Source organism: Bubalus kerabau, chromosome 4 (assembly GCF_029407905.1).
Source record: "Bubalus kerabau isolate K-KA32 ecotype Philippines breed swamp buffalo chromosome 4, PCC_UOA_SB_1v2, whole genome shotgun sequence".
In the NCBI taxonomy this organism is placed as follows: Eukaryota; Metazoa; Chordata; class Mammalia; order Artiodactyla; family Bovidae; genus Bubalus; species Bubalus kerabau.
The window spans coordinates 127,258,741-127,275,549 of record NC_073627.1 but is presented as its reverse complement, the minus strand read 5'-3'; the positions used below and the strand labels follow the sequence as shown (position 1 = coordinate 127,275,549).

At 42.5% G+C, this 16,809-nt stretch overlaps 1 protein-coding gene across 1 annotated transcript in view; it reads left to right on the top strand.

Annotated features, from left to right (window-relative positions):
• Window positions 1–692: 692 nt before the first annotated feature.
• The window catches only part of RNF38 (ring finger protein 38), a 121,161-nt gene continuing 105,044 nt past the window's right edge, over window positions 693–16,809 (top strand). Inside the window, exon 1 of the mRNA XM_055578538.1 lies at window positions 693–990. Coding sequence (XP_055434513.1) covers window positions 744–990 — 247 coding nt within the window. The 5' untranslated portion in view covers window positions 693–743. The remainder of the gene's footprint in view (window positions 991–16,809) is intronic.

Below are 16,809 nucleotides of genomic sequence, written 5' to 3'. Positions count from 1 at the left end.
CCATCCGTTTCGTTTCTGCGTCTGTTACCCTCTCTGGGTCCGCAGGGATTGATTCATCACTGAGATACAGCCCAAGAAGAGAAGGGAGAGTTTCTGTCCTAAGTTTCTGAAAAGGAAAAACTTTGAGAAAACAGCCAAGAGAGGGAGAGGAGAGGAGGCTGTGCTCTAGTGTGGGAAGAGGTGGAGGAAGGAGGCCAAGGCGGCACAACCCATGGAATGGGAGCCTACGGGCGGGAGCGCTGGCGGGCAGCAGCTACCCGGGCCAAGCCCCGGGCAAACTCGCAGGAGCCAGTGCCGGCGCCAGAGGCAGCCGCGACGGAGCCCAGGTGCACCCGGGCCTGGGTCGCTGGAGGCCTGGCCCCGGAGGCCCGCAGCCGCGCCCCGGAGGCGGACCGGGGGCGGAGCAGCCCCCGAAGCTGGGCTCTCCCGGCAGGCGGCCCTCAGCCTCCCCGCCTCACCGAGCGGCAGCGGCAGAGGATGCCCCACGGTGCCGCCCGCCCAGCCCCGGAGCCTAGGTCTGCGGAGGAGCCCGCCGCCCATTGGCTGCTGCGGCGCTGCGTCCCCGCCCCCCCTCCGCGTCCCCGCCCCCTCCGCCGCCGCTGCCGCTTCCCGGCTCCTCCTCCTCCCCCTCCGGGAGCCGCCTCTGTCGCCGCCACCGCCACTGCTGCTGCCGGCCGGGGCCCAGCCAGTGCCTGCCGCGCCGGAGTCGAGTCGCAGCCGGAGCCGCTGCCCGCGGCCCCGCCATGAGCGGAAGCGCCGCCGCCGCGGTCGCCGCCGCCGCCGCCTCAGCAGCCGCGGCCGCCGCGCACTTCCAGCCTCAGTCGTCGTCTCCCAGGCCGGGCCCCGCCGAGCTCGGGCCCCCGCGCCGCCTGCGCGCCCCGCCGCCCCGGCTCGAGCCCCCTGCCGCCGGCCGCCTCAGCCCTCCGGGCCACGGGCCTCTCCGGCCGGGCGCCCAGGGTGGCGGCGCCTGCGGCCGAGCCCCGGGAGCAGGTACGGGGTCCAGGAGCGGGCCAGGCGGGGAGGGGCGTGGGTTGATCCCGGGGATGGGGGTGGGCAGAGGCGTGCGGTCCAGCCGCCCGGCCCCACGGAGTGGGTGGAGCGTTGTCCGGGTCAGGTTTGTCCGGCCCCGGAGCCCCTGGGAGTCTTGCGTCCTCGCTGTGCCGAGCGGCTCACAAAGCGTTTTCCCACCCAGTTGCTAACCGCCCCCTTCCTCCCCCCCGCCCCCCCAAGAGTGGGCAGGGCAGGACCTCTCCAGGTCTCCGCTGGGCGGAGGAGGAAACTGAGGCTTACTGGGGGAAGTGACTTGCCCAAGGTCACATAGCCGGCGAGAGTCGTAGCCTGGCTGGGACCCAGGGCCACTCTGGGCTGGCCCGGGCCCCGAGTAGGGGGCGCTGGAAGGAGGAAGAGCCCCCAGTTCCGAAGAACTGAGATTGATCGCGGAGGAGGGGGCGCTAGGCCCGTCCCCAGGCACGCCCACCCGGCGTTTTGGGGCTAGTTTAGGAGGAAGCATCTGTTGCGGGCTGGGACGGCGGAGCGGCGGCGGATTTGGGGGCTTGGTGGTGTGCTGGGGAGTCGATTTGGGGATCCGCAGGAGGAGAGACTCCTGTGAGGTGGTGCTCTCGGGGAAGAGGGCTTTCTTGAGTGAGTGGGTCAGAGCTTCGGAAACTTCTAATCGCGGGGACCATTTGGTCTCTGCCAGGCCACCTTCCCCACCACTGCACAGATTAAACCAGTCCAGCTGGAATTAATAGGAGGGAGGCCTGCTTGCTTTTGTGGAGAGGCTCGTAAGGTGTCTTTTCCATGAAACGGCCCGAGTTTCGTTCATGCCCCAAACAAGTGTATATATGACCCTCGTAAAGGCGTTTCTGCTACAGAAAAACCAAGTGAGGTTTTCCCTGGTGGTCTGGACCTGTCACACTTGGGTAACCCTCAGAGAAAGAACAGCTGTCCTGGGCATGAAAGGGGGAAGGAAGTGAGAGGGTCGGGACTAGTCACACCCGCCTGCCTGGTATGGAACAGGGCCGTGTACCCCTTGGGATTCCCGTTTCTCTTTCGAGTGGGTTGTTTTTATTGTAGATACATCTTGGAAAGGAACTTGGGGTTCTAGAGGTGACAAAGATAGAGGAGGGTCCCGTGGAGCGAGAAAATAGAAGCTGTGGAATGGGGGAAAAGGAGAGGGTATTTTGTCATTGTGGGGGAAGGGAAATAAAAGGGTTGCTGAAGGGAGGGAGACAGTGTCTAGTGTCGAGAAAAAGATGGGACTGTTTCAGAGAGGGAGCCAAAGATATAGAGCTTGAAAGGAGTCTGTTAGAGGAGGATGGTGTCTTAAAGGGTTGAGTAATAGGTATTGGTAGGCAATCACTTCATTTTCTTTGTATAAAGACTGTTTTAAGTACTTTTACATAAATGTTTTAGCTGTTCTGCTCCCCACCCCCATTCTCTGTCGGCTTCTAAGGCAGGCCCATAGTATTGTCATGGAAGTAAGGCTTGACAAAAGAGTGTAGAGAAAGACTAATTAGCAAATGCGTTAATTAGGGCCCTTTGTCCAGGATGATTCCTTGTTTAAGTCAGCTGTTTTCTTGCTGCCCTCCTGCACCTCAGCTTTCCAGTTGTGGTGGCTGTTGGCAAGGTTCTTTGGGAACAGCTCCCCTGGTTCAGAAAAGATGGTTACATTTTTTTTTAGAAAACTGAGAAAAACCTATTTGACAGATAACATAAGAGCATGAAAATTTACTTGTCAAAAACTTAAAATCAGGGAAATGTAAATTGAAACATCATTGAGATGCCATTTCACACTTATCAGATTGGCAAAAATTAAATGCTATGATAATCAAGTATTAGTGAGATTGTGAGGAAATCATCTATATACTGCTAGTGGGAATGTAAATAAATACAGCCATCAGGAGAGTAACATGATGTCTGGTTGAAGGAGGGCAGACAAACTTATTTACCTAAAATGCCCATTTTTGGGTATATACTTTAAGAAATCTTTGCACACTTGTCCAAGAAAATAAGTACAAGAATGTTCATTGCTGCTTAAATGTCCACCAACAGGGAAATACATAAATTGTTAAGATAGTCCCACACAATTGAGTATTATAGCACTGTGAAAAATAAACTGTAGCTGCATGCATTAAAATGGTTGAATCTTAACATAATATGGGGTGGGTGAGCAAGTAACAGAAGAGTTATTAGAGAATGTTTCCACTTGCATAAAACCTGAAAACATACACAGTAATATTTTCTGTGTCTGTGTGTGCTCAGTCGTATCCAACTCTATGACCCCATGGACTGCAGCCTGCCGGGCTGCTCTGTCCATGGGAGAAATACTAGAGTGAGTTGCCATGTCCTCCTCCAGGGGATCTTCCCGAACCAAGAATTGAACCTGTGTCTTTTGCATTGGCAAGCGGATTCTTTATCACTGAGCCATCTGGGAAGCCCCCTGTATGTGTGTACATATGTAGTAATAGTATAAAAACATTCATGGTAGCAACACCAAATTCAGAGAAGTGGTTATCTCGTAAGAGTGGATGAGGAATGGAATTGGTCAGTACACAGAGGGACACACAGAGGGCTTTAATTATATCTAGTATTCTGTTATTAAATCTCAATCAGACAATTGCAAATTAAGATTTGCTTATCTTTAATGTAGGATACAGGGAAATTCATTTTATTGTTTTAAATTTTTTTCAGATGTTTGAAATATTTCTCACATGCAAAACAATTTCTTGTTTACATAGCACAGGGGTTTTGTGCCATAATAATGAAAGTCTGGCTGCAGGCTCCAGCCCTGCACAGCTGGTTAGGCATGCTGGCTGGTGATCTTTTTCTCACCCCTTTTTGACCTGCAAAGCCTAGTTTTGTGATGGATGACTTTTATTTTGTAACAGCTGATAAGGCACGTGGAGGATTTCCCAGTCTTTCTAAACTTTCTGGTAGACCTAGGTCAGCAGTTTGAGCTTTGTCAAAATATGAGTGTGCCAGGACATTTTCATCCATCAGATGTAGGGAGGGACCCAGAAATCTGATTCTGAACATGTTCCCTTGTAGATTCTGATGCACACTGGAGTTTGAGACCACTGCCTTAGCTTTCTTCTAACTCTAGGCTGTGGTCCTTCTCAGCTTTGCCCAGCCTGTCCCCTGGACTGCCTTCTGTTGCTGCTCCTGCATGACTGGGACTAATTTGGACCCATGAGATATTTAGCTCTTTTGCAGGGCATAAAAGAATGATAGGGTTGGAAGCCATTGGATGTTAAACCCTTCATAATCTGGGTTGTCTATTCCTCTTACTTTCATGCAGGTATCCAAGAGGTCCACCACCTACTAGGGCTCTTTATCGGGTTTTACAAACTTTAACCACACGTATCACTATATATAGTTTTATAGTTAGTGTAGAGGCAAAATAGTGTCTGACTGAGAAGGAAAACTAGCAAATTGGAGAAAGTAAGCCCCTAGAGGTAAATGTATGTGATCTTGCCTTTCTCTGTAGATGATAGTGATTGAGTGTTTTAACTTAGCACATGCATTTTAAAGTTCAGTTATTTGAACCTGTAGTCAAAGATTAGGGGCTTTAGGAACAACTCATTATTGCTCTAGACAGAAGAGTTTCCTTTCTCCCAAATTTGCTACTTTTCCTTCTTTCTAGACCCTTTTCCTCTAGTCCTAATAAGTTTATGAATGAATTTATATTACCGTGTGAAGATTTCTGGTGATGAAATATGTGAAATGCCTGTTTGCCATTGGTGAAGTTCTTTTTGGAAACCTATTTTAGAGGTGCAGTTTTGCCCCAGGTACACTTTTGTAGGGCTGCTGATACAGGGTTGTATAACTTATGCTCAGCCCAGGACACTTGTTTTGTTCTTCAAGTGGGAGTACAAACCCATTTTGTGCTCCACTTACCAAGATGCCATGTGTGGAACTGTGTCCCCGTAGTTGGACAGCCTTTTCTGATCCTCATAAAGGTGCTCTTTGAACTAGCATGGCCCTGCGGCTTTGGACTGTTGTTCAAGCTGTTATCTGTCTATACTCATCACAGGCTCTGCGGATAGGGCTGGTCACTGTTGGTCCTGGCTCTCCGCAAGAGTTTTCTTCTTGTGAGCTTCTCATGGGAAGGGACTTACCCCTGCCTCTTCATTACCAAGCTCAGTTGAACCAAAGAGTTCAGCTCAAAATTGTAAAATTTGTTATGGGTGTAGAGAAATGTGTACAGAATAAACAATTTGAAAAATACCATTATTTATGGAAAGACAATGAGAAGTCATTGAAAAGACAGAAGCATCTGGTAAGCGAAGGAGAGAAAGTAGCTGTGTGCCACATTTGCTCTTGCATTCATATAGTGCTCATTTTGAGGGGGAAATTCAGTGCTATTTTTTTCTCTTCCTATTTCTCTCTACACTAGCATTCCTGAATTTCTTAGGACCTGAGGCTTTTTAGCCAGTTTGGAAAATATTTACCCATTTGTATTTTCCATTAAGTGGTTGTTTACGTTTCCTGCTGTTTCATTTTTTCTTGGAGAGGAAGGGGGAGTGCTGAACCAAGGACCAGACTGGACTTCCTACTGCTTCTGCAAATAATGGCAGTGTGTTTTTCAGAGCAGTTGTCATGGAAGAGTGCTGTTCTGCGGGCTCAAGAGGTACAATTTGAAATGGTTTCTGTTGCTGTTTTTATTATTATTTTTAAACGTGATTGAGGGTAATGGATAGAGGGTACCATTGTGCTTTTGCTGCTGTCTTAAAATTTTTTTAAAAAAATGTATGCAAATAAAACCGAAAATGTTTAATAAAAGTAGTCTTCTGTCCATACAAGGAGAATAAACAATTCTTACCCGAAGCAGTTTCAGGTTTTTTTTTTCCCTGTTTTTATTTTAAATGGATATTAGTGCTATTCTAGGGACTGCTTTGGCAGTTAACCAGAGTGATGTTGGGCAGATGGAGGAGAATGGTGGGATTATTGTGTTAGCCTTTAACAGCAGCTCCTTCCAGTCATGGAAGGCTATCACTGCATTGTCTGCTTTTATGATAAAATACGCATACAAATGAGGGAGAGTGTATAAGTTTTGATATGACCATTTGACCCTGTTGATAGAAAGGAAGAAGTGATAAAGAGGAAGAAATACATACATGGAAGAGAGAGCTACAAGCAGTCAAGTAATAGAATATTTTGTAGTGCTTCTGGGATATTCCTTGAGTCGAAAGTTACCTGTCAGTATCTGTTCTGCCTCAGCATCTTTGATTTCAATGTTTGCAGATGGTGCTCACTGATCTTCAGTTAAAGTCTGTGTTATTGTTACAGAGCTGGAAAGTGAGTGGTTTTGAAGACTTAGACTGAAGTAGTAGGGTGGGCATTATTTCATAATCACTTTTGCAATTAGGAGATAGGACTCATAATTAACAAAAATATTTTTGTTTGGCTTTTGGGCTACCTTTTTTTTTTTTTTTTTTTTTTCATTTTAATAGATTTGTCTTCTTGTGTAGATTTCTGTTGATGCCTGAATACATGTTTGAATGAGCACTTATTGGGTGGTCACCAGTGATTAATGGGATGATGGCGTCACTGTCAGAGACTTCATTACCTGAAGTACCGAGAACAGCACAGAAGAGGATATTTCAGCCACAGCTTTCTTTTCTCCTGCTTTTCATGCTTCCTTCTGGGCTTGGTGGTGATCTGTCTGTCATGACAGGCCCTGTCCTTTACTCTCTTCATGGGAGGGGTATAGAGGCTTTGCAGAACCTTTGGGCTGGACACCCATGAGTAAAATCCCTCAAACAATATTGAACCAGACCCGAGGGCTACCAGAATGGCCCCAGCTCCTCTTCTTTCCTTGCTTCTTATGTTGCCACCACCCACCCTTTGTTGTGGAGCCTGGAAGGTGCCCCCCTCACCCCTAATCATACAAAAAGGCTTTGTGCTTGGAGGATGTTTTAAAGGAAGGATCACTGTAATTACAATTCCTTAAGCACAACCAAGTAATGGGGGCATGCAGGGTAAAGATGGTCTCCAAGTCCTTGTTGCTAGGGAGAAGTCAGGAGGGGGTTAAAAATCATCTGGAGACAGTACCAAAATGATGGATAATGGAGCGTTGTTGGTAATGCTGATGGGAATGTGTTTAAGTGAATACTTTTCAGGGTTTTAAATTCTAATACTTGCAAGATATTTGAAGCTTTAAAAAGCACAAGACAGCCAGAACTTTTTTTCCCTCTAGTCTAAAATTGTAACTGAAAAGTACTTTAGAAGAAGGTATGTAGAAATCCAGGCCTACTTGGCTTTATGTTTGTGTTGCCAGAATGATTGACTGCCCAGGAAAGCCTAATAGATAACTTAGTTACTATCCAGGGGGACTCTTGCTAATCTGTTTGCTTTTAAGTTTTAAAAGTTAGCACTGACTGACATTTTGGGAAGCTGATTTTCCCCTACCACCACCAGAAGAAAAATCAATTAATATAGGGATATGTGCTTAGTAGGTCTTCCTTTGTGGCTTAGTGGTAAAGAATTGCCTGCCAGTGCAGGAGATGTGGGTCCGATCTCTGGGTTGGGAAGATCCCCTGGGGGAGGAGATGGCAACCCACTCCAGTATTCTTGCCTTGGAAATTTCACAGACAGAGGGCCTGGTGGGCTACGGTCCATGGGGTCGCAAAGGAGTCTGACACAACTTAGTGACTAAACAACAAAATGTGCTTAGTAACCTCTTATATCAACCATCCTGTCATGATACGCTTCTGAGCTCTGTTTGCAATCAGTCTTCTAGAGAACCCTGTTTTACTATGTTAGCTATTAGTGTATTACTTTAACTAGTTTCTTACACTTCTTTCTTTCTCCTCTTCCATTCCTCTCTTTCTCTTCTCCTTCCCCATTTTTATTGACAAATAAAATTGTGCATATTTAAACTGTGCAACATGATGGTTTGATATTTGTCTACCCGGTGAAATGATTACAATGATCAGGTTAATTAACACATTCATTACCTCACATAGCTACCTTTTTTTTTTTGGTGAGAATGCTTAAGATCTATTCTCTTAGCAAATTTCAGGCATACAGTATAGTACTATTAACTGTAGTCACCGTGCTGTACATTAGAGCCTCAGAACTTACCTATCTTATTTTATTTTGAACTTATGACCAACCTAGATAGCATATTCAAAAGCAGAGACATTACTTTGCCAACAGAGGTACGTCTAGTCAAGGCTATGGTTTTTCCTGTGGTCATGTATGGATGTGAGAGTTGGACTGTGAAGAAGGCTGAGCGCCGAAGAATTGATGCTTTTGAACTGTGGTGTTGGAGAAGACCCTTGAGAGTCCCTTGGCCTGCAAGGAGATCCAACCAGTCCATTCTGAAGGAGATCAGCCCTGGGATGTCTTTGGAAGGAATGATGCTAAAGCTGAAATTCCAGTACTTTGCCCACCTCATGTGAAGAGTTGACTCATTGGAAAAGACTCTGATGCTGGGAGGGATTGGGGGCAGGAGGAGAAGGGGATGACAGAGGATGAGATGGCTGGATGGCATCACTGACTCGATGGACGTGAGTCTCAGTGAACTCCGGGAGTTTGTGATGGACAGGGAGGCCTGGTGTGCTGCGATTCATGGGGTCTCAAAGGGTCGGACACGACTGAGCGACTGATCTGATCTGATCTGATCTTAATAACTAAAAGCTTGTGCCCTTCAGCCAGGATCTCATTTCCTCCACTCCTGAGGCCCTGGTAACCACCATTCTACTCTTTGTTTCTATCAGTTCAACTTTTTAAATTTAAAAACAATTTTTTTTTATTCTGCATATAAGTGAAATCTTACAGTATTTGTCTTTCTCTGTTTGGCTTATTTCACTTTACATTATTTCCTTCAGTTATATCTATGTTTTTGCAAATGGAAGGATTTCCTTTTTTCTTCATGGCCGGATAATACTCCATTGTATCCATTTACCCAACTTCTTCATCCATTCATTCATTCATCAGACACTTGGGGTCTTGATCTTAGCTATTGTGAATAATGCTGCGATGAACGTGGGAGTACAGACATCTTGAGGAAATCTGCCTTAAATTTATCATCACTTAAGAATACTGGGTAGTCCATACAAAGATATTGCCCAAATAATCCTTAAAAACACTGTACCCATTTAACAGCTAAATTTTGTGAGATTTGAAAATATACAGGGTTCCATTTTATCTGCTTTTAATGAAATGTAAGGTTGATTTCCTCCAACTCCCACCCCCTGCCTGTTTTAGGTACATATATTGCTCAGCAGTGACTTATATTTTACCACTGTTACTCAGTTACTTCATTTGCTTCATTGATAGTACATATTTCTTACAGTATATATACAAATAGCCTCTGATGGTTTACTTCACTGCTCTCTGGTGGCCAGTAAAAGTAATGATAAAACATTTATTGAATGCCTACTATATACCAGACACAGTGAGAATTTCAGATTTGATTCAGATATGAAACAGTTTAGCAACAGACTCTGACTGTGTGTTAGCTGACCAAACAAATTTTTTGGATCTGCTAACCCCTAATAAAAGGGCAGAGAACATCAAAATTGCATAAATAATAGTGATATGATATAATCATGATAATATTGCTAAAGCACAGATCTAATAAGATCACAAACTTAAGTGACTGCCTTATAAGAAAAAGAAATATTTTTTGGTTTGGCATTTGAGGCCAGCATAATTGGGTCTTCATTATTCCAGTTGCTACTGTTCTTCATGGATATTCTACAGGGAAGTATAATACCATGTTGTCCATGTATTTGTGTATCACTTTTTCACCTCTATTCCTTTGTTGCCTCAGCTTGGAATGCCTATCTTCCTCCAGTTTTTCCAAATCATACTAGTTTTTTAATATCTAGTGGTCATTTACTGTGTGCTTATTATGTGCAAGGCTCTGTTCTAAGTGGTTTACCTGGATTAATTCATTTAATTTTCACTACAGTCCTCTAAGATTGATGCTTTTATTATCCTTATTGTGCAGATGAAGAAACAAGATTGAACATAAGCAAAGGTGATTACTGTCTTGGCCACTAAAGGGAATTTGTGGTCCAGTTTTACCTTTGCTCCTCCTGAGAAATATGCCCCTCCCCCCTTTTTTAAGTTCTAAATTTTTGTGTTAGGATTATTTATTATAATTAATTTCTTTTCCCACATAACATGGAGTAGGAGTACCTGTATTGAAGTGGGTTTACTTCAGATCAGGCATGTTTAAATTGCTTCTTAGAAAATCTCCCATGTTCTGTGATGCTGAACACTGGTTTTAACTTGGTGCTTGTTTGGTCCCTTAAGCAGATACAAAACTTCTCATGGAGAAATTTGGCCCTACTCAGAATCCCACCTTTTTGTGGGATTTTCACTCTCTGAAATTAGTACAAGAATGGATGTTAGACTTCTTTTTAGCCTTCTTAATTTCCATAATAAACTTTGATTTGTCACAAGCTAAAGCATAAACATGTCCCTTTATTCAATGGTATAAAATATGAATATTTCAGGCGTCAGCTGGAGAGCCTGGTGCTGTGTTGATGCTGTCTGACATAATAGATTATTTGGGGAAGATAATGTAGGATGGTGCGGTGTGATTAAGTCCTGTCCAACTCTTGAAACCCCAGGGACTGTAGCCTGCCAGGCTCCTCTGTCCATGGGATTCTCCAGGCAAGAATATTGGAGTGGGTCGCCATTTCCTTCTCCATAGGATCTTCCTTTTTTTTTCTCCCCCCCACAGGATCTTCCTGACCCAGGAATAGGACCCTGGTCTCCGGCATTTTACCTACTGAGCTATGAGGGAAGCCCTAATGTAGGATAGTGGTTCCCAAATAAACTACTTAACTTAGTTGGTATGCTTGTTAAAAATTGTCTTTAGCTGGCCTACACTTGGAATCTGAGATTAAATTTTTTCAAGCAGTTACAGTGTTTTTAATATTATTTCATCTGTATTATGGGCTTAATAGGCACTGGTGAGCCATCCATTTAGAAAATGTTCTGTGGGAAGGTGGGATTCTGAGGTCACAACCAGGTAGGATAGTTACAGACTTTTGGAACATGGCATGTTTTTGAGTTGAGCACTGCCAACTCAGTCTTTTTCTTCTACTTCATTTATGGATACCTGGAAAGGAAAATGAATTCTCCTTTCAAATTACTAAGCAGTATGAAAATTCATAGGAGTAAGATAGTGTTTCTATTGTTGAAAGTCACTTAGTCATGTCTGACTGACTGTGACCCCATGGACTGTAGCCCACCAGGCTCCTCTGGCCATGGAATTCTCTAGGCAAGAATACTGGAGTGGGTTGCCATTTTAAGGCAGAATAAAAGCTGATTAAATCCAGATAATTGAGGAATTTCCACCCTGTTTCTGGTTTGCGTTTCTTTAAGAAACTTAGCATCAGAACTTATCAGAACATATCAGAACATAGTTACAGTATGTTTGGGGTTCTAATGAAAGACATTGTTGACTCTCTTTGTTATATAGGAAGAGTATGAGTCATGAAATCTTGAGATCTGATCATCCAATGTTTCTTTTAAAAACTGCATATATTGTTGAAAACAGAAATTACTATTCCATGATATTTTTAAGTTTTAACTTTTAATAAAAGCTACCATTGTGTGCTTAACAGCAACTAACAACAACAAATAAACCCAAAACTAACAAAGACAACAAGTCAAAAGATGTGCCTTCTTAAAGTGAATCTGTGTGGAATTCATGAGGTTATTAATGTCTGTGAAATTAAAACTAAAGTAAGAATTTGACTCTAGAATATTGTATATACTCTGAGTCTAGCTTTTGGTAGAACAAAGTCTTTAAAAAAAAAAAAGAATTCTCTCTCAGTTGACATAAATGGTATCAACAAACATCTGTGTGAGGTGGGGGTAGAAATCAAACTAGTTTTACCTACCAAAATCTTTTTATACCACTTTTGAGATGTAAGCATGTTTCCTTTCAAAATAGAATTGTTTGATGAAATAGTTATATTATTTTTCCTGATCCTGTGTAATTAAAAACCCAAGGCCCAAATTCAATTCAAGAAACTTCCTTTCTATGGAAGAAGAGTTATCAAATTGAAAAGGGGCTTTAGAAATTTTGATTCTGAGATTTCTTTAAGAAGGGAGAGGCCAGTCAAATTGGGTTTCAGCCCGCAGAATTGACTTCCTGGGTCTGGCGAGGTGGGGACTGAGCTACGTTGGGGCGGGGCATAAGCCTGGTAGGAACTAGAAGTGAAACTGGAAGTGCCTTAAAAAAGCAGATCGTTGTGTTAGCCCGAGTTTGGCTGCCATAAACAGTGAGACAGAATGATTCTCAAGCACAAATGTATATGTAGTTACTTTGGCAGACTTCCTGAGAGAGTCAACATGTTTGCCTGTGACTCAGGACAGACCTGAGACTCAATGGAGGAAAATGAGAGAAGAGCAAAGAAGAAGCTGAGTGAAGTAGGGGCTTTAGGGTGCAGGTTTTGCAAGAAAATTTCTGAACCTATGAGGGTGGCAACAGGAAATTTAAGGTGGAATTCTGGGGACATTTTCCTTCCCTACAAGCTCTGTGGAGGTGGAGGCTGCAGCATGGAATGGAGGGTAGATACACTTGTAAATGTTGATGACGTTATCCTTGTTAAAGCAGAAAAGGTATATCCCCCCACCCTGGGCTTTGTTTTAAAAGGATGGATTCCCACTATAGTATTAGTGATACAAACAAAGGTTAGCTTATAATTTTATTATGCCTGGGGTTAACATTAACTTATTAACATTTTTAATATGTTATTAACAATGTTATTAACATTAACAGTCACTTATTTTAAAAGAAAAACGAGAACTTAGCAATATAATATTGATTCTTAAGGGCAATACATTTCCAGGGTGGTTTAATGGTAGTTATGTGCTATCCATCATGCACCAGAGATGACACTGCTAACATGCTCTACCCAACTAGAGCATGCTGTGCTGATGTTTTTCCCACAGGGGTGGTAGATTTAAATTCACAGAGGTTAAAAACCACTGCTTTTTCTGCTCACCTCCCTGCTTCCCATCCCCAGAAACCACTCATAGATACCTTGTGGGTGGATAGGTGCAGGTAATACGGATGAGGGTTAGGTTTATGGCTCAGGACACTTTAATTTACTTATGCATCATGCTGCTGCTGCTGCTGCTAAGTCGCATCAGTCGTGTCCGACTCTGTGCAACCCCATAGACGGCAGCCCACCAGGCTCCCCCGTCCCTGGGATTCTCCAGGCAAGAACACTGGAGTGGGTTGCCATTTCCTTCTCCAGTGCATGAAAGTGAAAAGTGAAAGTGAAGTCGCTCAGTCGTGTCCCACTCCTAGCGACCCCATGGACTGCAGCCCACCAGGCTCCTCCATCCATGAGATTTTCCAGGCAAGAGTACTAGAGTGGGGTGCCGTTGCCTTCTCCCATGCATCATGCTGGGATCTAGTTAAAAAGCAATTCCTAGCAAGGGCACAGGTGGTGGAGTAGTGGAACTCAAACTTTAGCCTGCGTAGTAGTCATATGGAGGGCTGGTTAAAAGGAAGATTACTGGACCCCACTTCCTGATTCACTGGAATCAGAAACTAGGGAGGGTCTTTTAAACAAATTCCTAGGTGATGCTAATGCAGCTGTTGGAGCAGGTTTGTGGTTATTTTGAGAGCCATTGAGGATGAGTATAAATAACCCTGAGGAGACTCAAACTGTTCCTCTTGGTTTCTTGAGTATTATTTTATACTGAACTGAAAATGGTGAAGGAAAAAAGGTTGCAGAAAGTAATAGAGTAATTAATACTGTTCATGTTAAGCAAATAACGCTTCATAAAACAATTCTACATGTTTTGTTGTGGTGTGTGTGTGTCTCTCTGTCTAGAAAAAAGTCAGTGACAGGCCCCATCAAAATGATGAGAATAAAGATGATTACTTTCGGAGAAGGATCCAGGATTAATAGAGGGTGGGATTTTAACTTTCTGTGTAAGGTTTTCATTTGTTAATGATGATATTGTACTTCTATTTATGTAGTTAATTTTACAGAAAGGTAAAATAAATCTGGGTCTGGCTCTTTGCCACAGAGAGAGTTCCCAGATCTTCTGGTTTCTGGTTGGGTTCAGCCTTAAGAGGAGATTGAAAAGGAGAAGAATGAGGTCAGAATGTTTATTCTCTCTCCTCTCAGAATAGTTGGTCTTGTATTACCTGGGTTCTGGTGCTCTCTGTGTCCTGTCTTTTTTGGGGGCCGGAGCAATAATTGTTCTGCTATTGCTAGTTCAGGTTCCTGTTCCTTCCCTGTGCTTTCTATAGGCCTAACCTTCCAACTTCATAATTATTCCTTTTATAAACAAACCCCCTTCAGATTATTCTAATTTGAGTTTGCCATCTCTTCACTGTTGGGGTAATTACTGATGGACTCTCCCTTGTTACTCCTCTCGTTACTATAATCCCAGAGGTAGAATCAGTGTGATTTTGATGTGTGTTTCTTTCCAGATATTTGCTATACACAGCGTGGCTCTCAAACAAATGAGTAAATAAAACACAAGGGATCATATTATACTTCCTGTTCTTTACATTGGTGGGTTTTTTTTTTTTTTTAACATCATACTATAGTGTGATTATCTTTCTACATCTGCCTCATTTTTAATAACTGTGCAGTACTCTGTTGTACTTGATAATGGACGTACCACAATGTAATCAGTTCCTTACATATTTAACGTGACATTTTAAATTGTATACTGAATTTTCATTAATACTTTAAATCTGTTTCTCGCTCTCTTCTATTGATCTGTCAGTATTCTGGCACCAGTATTGCATGTTTTACTTATTGTGGTTTTATATGGGTATTGGCTTTGTAGGGCAGCTCCTTGTAGTATTCTTATTTTGGAAAAAGACCTTTGCCTTTCATTACATGCTTTTCCCTCATCCAGGTATATTTTTTAAAAGTTTTTGTCAGAGTTACTACAAAATTTCCACTGGTGTACATATTGGAAAAGCATTAAATTTATTAAGTTGGAAATAATTGATCTTGTCACACTGTTGTGCCTTTTCATCCATTAATGTGATTTTCCACCCCCGCTTTTTTTCTGATGGTTCTGTGGCTTTACTGAACTACCAGCAGTTAGTTCTCATCCGCATTGTCTGTAGATTTTTGAAAGTGGTAACAGGCACATAGGTACTGACATGTAGACTTGTTTGGTGAATCGTCATTACGTTTTCTGGACAACTGCACATGGATCGGGTGTGGGACGTTCTTTCTTCCTTTGGCCTAAACAGCTTTGTTGAGCCTAGTATCCATGCATGCATTTGGGGTTCCCATCTCCTTCATGGAAAATTGCTGGATTTCTTTTGAGTGCCTGAGGGGCATGCTTCTTCAAACCTACTCCAGGGATGCGCCTGCAAATGTTGATAGTGTGTTATCTGGTCACCACCTCAGTGATGCTGACCCGCCCTTTTTTGTGGGAGGGGTTGGAAAGGAAGTTTCCAACAATTAAAAAAAAAGTATTTTTAAGTTTGTCAAATGCCATAGTATGTTGCTTAGTGGAGTTTGTAGTTCAATTCACATGTCATTTCCATAGTACATTCTTCCTGCTTTTGATGATGGGGTGTTTTTCATCATGTTTTTTGAGATTTGCTGATATTAGGGAAAGCTGTTAACTTTTGTGTATTTATTTAAAAACCTGCCAATTTCTTGAGCTCTTTTAGCCATTTTAATAATTTTTCATAGGTTTTTCTTGGGCATTCCAGTTGGACAACTCTGTTATTGGCAAATTTGCTAATTTAGACTCCTCTTCAATACTTCCCTCTGTTATTTTTCTTTGTCATTTCAACTGGCTAGACTGTAACATCCAGAAAATGTCATGTACTTGATTGTTGTCTAATGAGGCTGCCTCAGATGTGTTTCACTGTTCATTGTGGGGTTGACTGTGGGTCTGAAACCTAGCAAGTTAAAGAAGTAGTATTTTTATTTATTATAAGTTTGTCAAATGCCTGCCAAACCTGTTATCTACCCTTAGAGGTTATGTCTTCTTTTTATTTATTTATGTACTGAATTACATTAATCCGTTTTTATTTTTATTTTATTTTCGTTTTTCTATAATCCATTTTTAGTATGGAATTCTCTGTAAATTTCTGTAATGGATCTCATAGCACTTGATTGACTTGTTCATATTTAAGGCTTTGGTATATATTCAAGGAAGAAAAGGCTTGTAAATTTCCTTCCTTGTACCATCCTTGATATCAAGAGTTTGGAAGCATGGACAACCAGCCTTTTAGGAGAAGGGGCAGTAACCATTTTTATCTTGTTTTTTTAGCTTATTCCATTTAGTTTTCGGGTTTTGTTTTATTGTGTGTGTGGTGGGAAGGCAGTCAATTTTGATAAAAATTTTTTAAGAAAAATTCTTTTCAAGCTTTAAAAAAGTATGAATGAATGAATTCATTGTTTTCTTTTACTTTTTAAAATTTTCTCTGTAAATGATTTTGTGAGCTGTATTTTGTTCTATTTTGATTAGATTAAAATTTCCTGATGTATTTCCTCATCTGTAAAATAGGTATAATATAGGTATAATGAAAATGGGCCGATGTATGTGCCAACTATATACTAAGCAATCAAATGATGGTTGCTGTTATTTTTTAAAAAAATGATTAACTTTTAGTCTTGGATCTATTCTATATTTTTGTATACTGATTGAGGAATTTCTGTTCTTTATTAAATTCTTTTTGTATACCTTAAAATATTTTTTTAAATGTATGAGCTTCCTTGGTGGCTGAATCAGTAACGAATCTGCCTGCAGTGCAGGAGACCTGGGTCCAATCCCAAGGTGGGGAGGATCCCCTGGAGAAGGAAATAGCAACCACTTCAGTATTTTAGC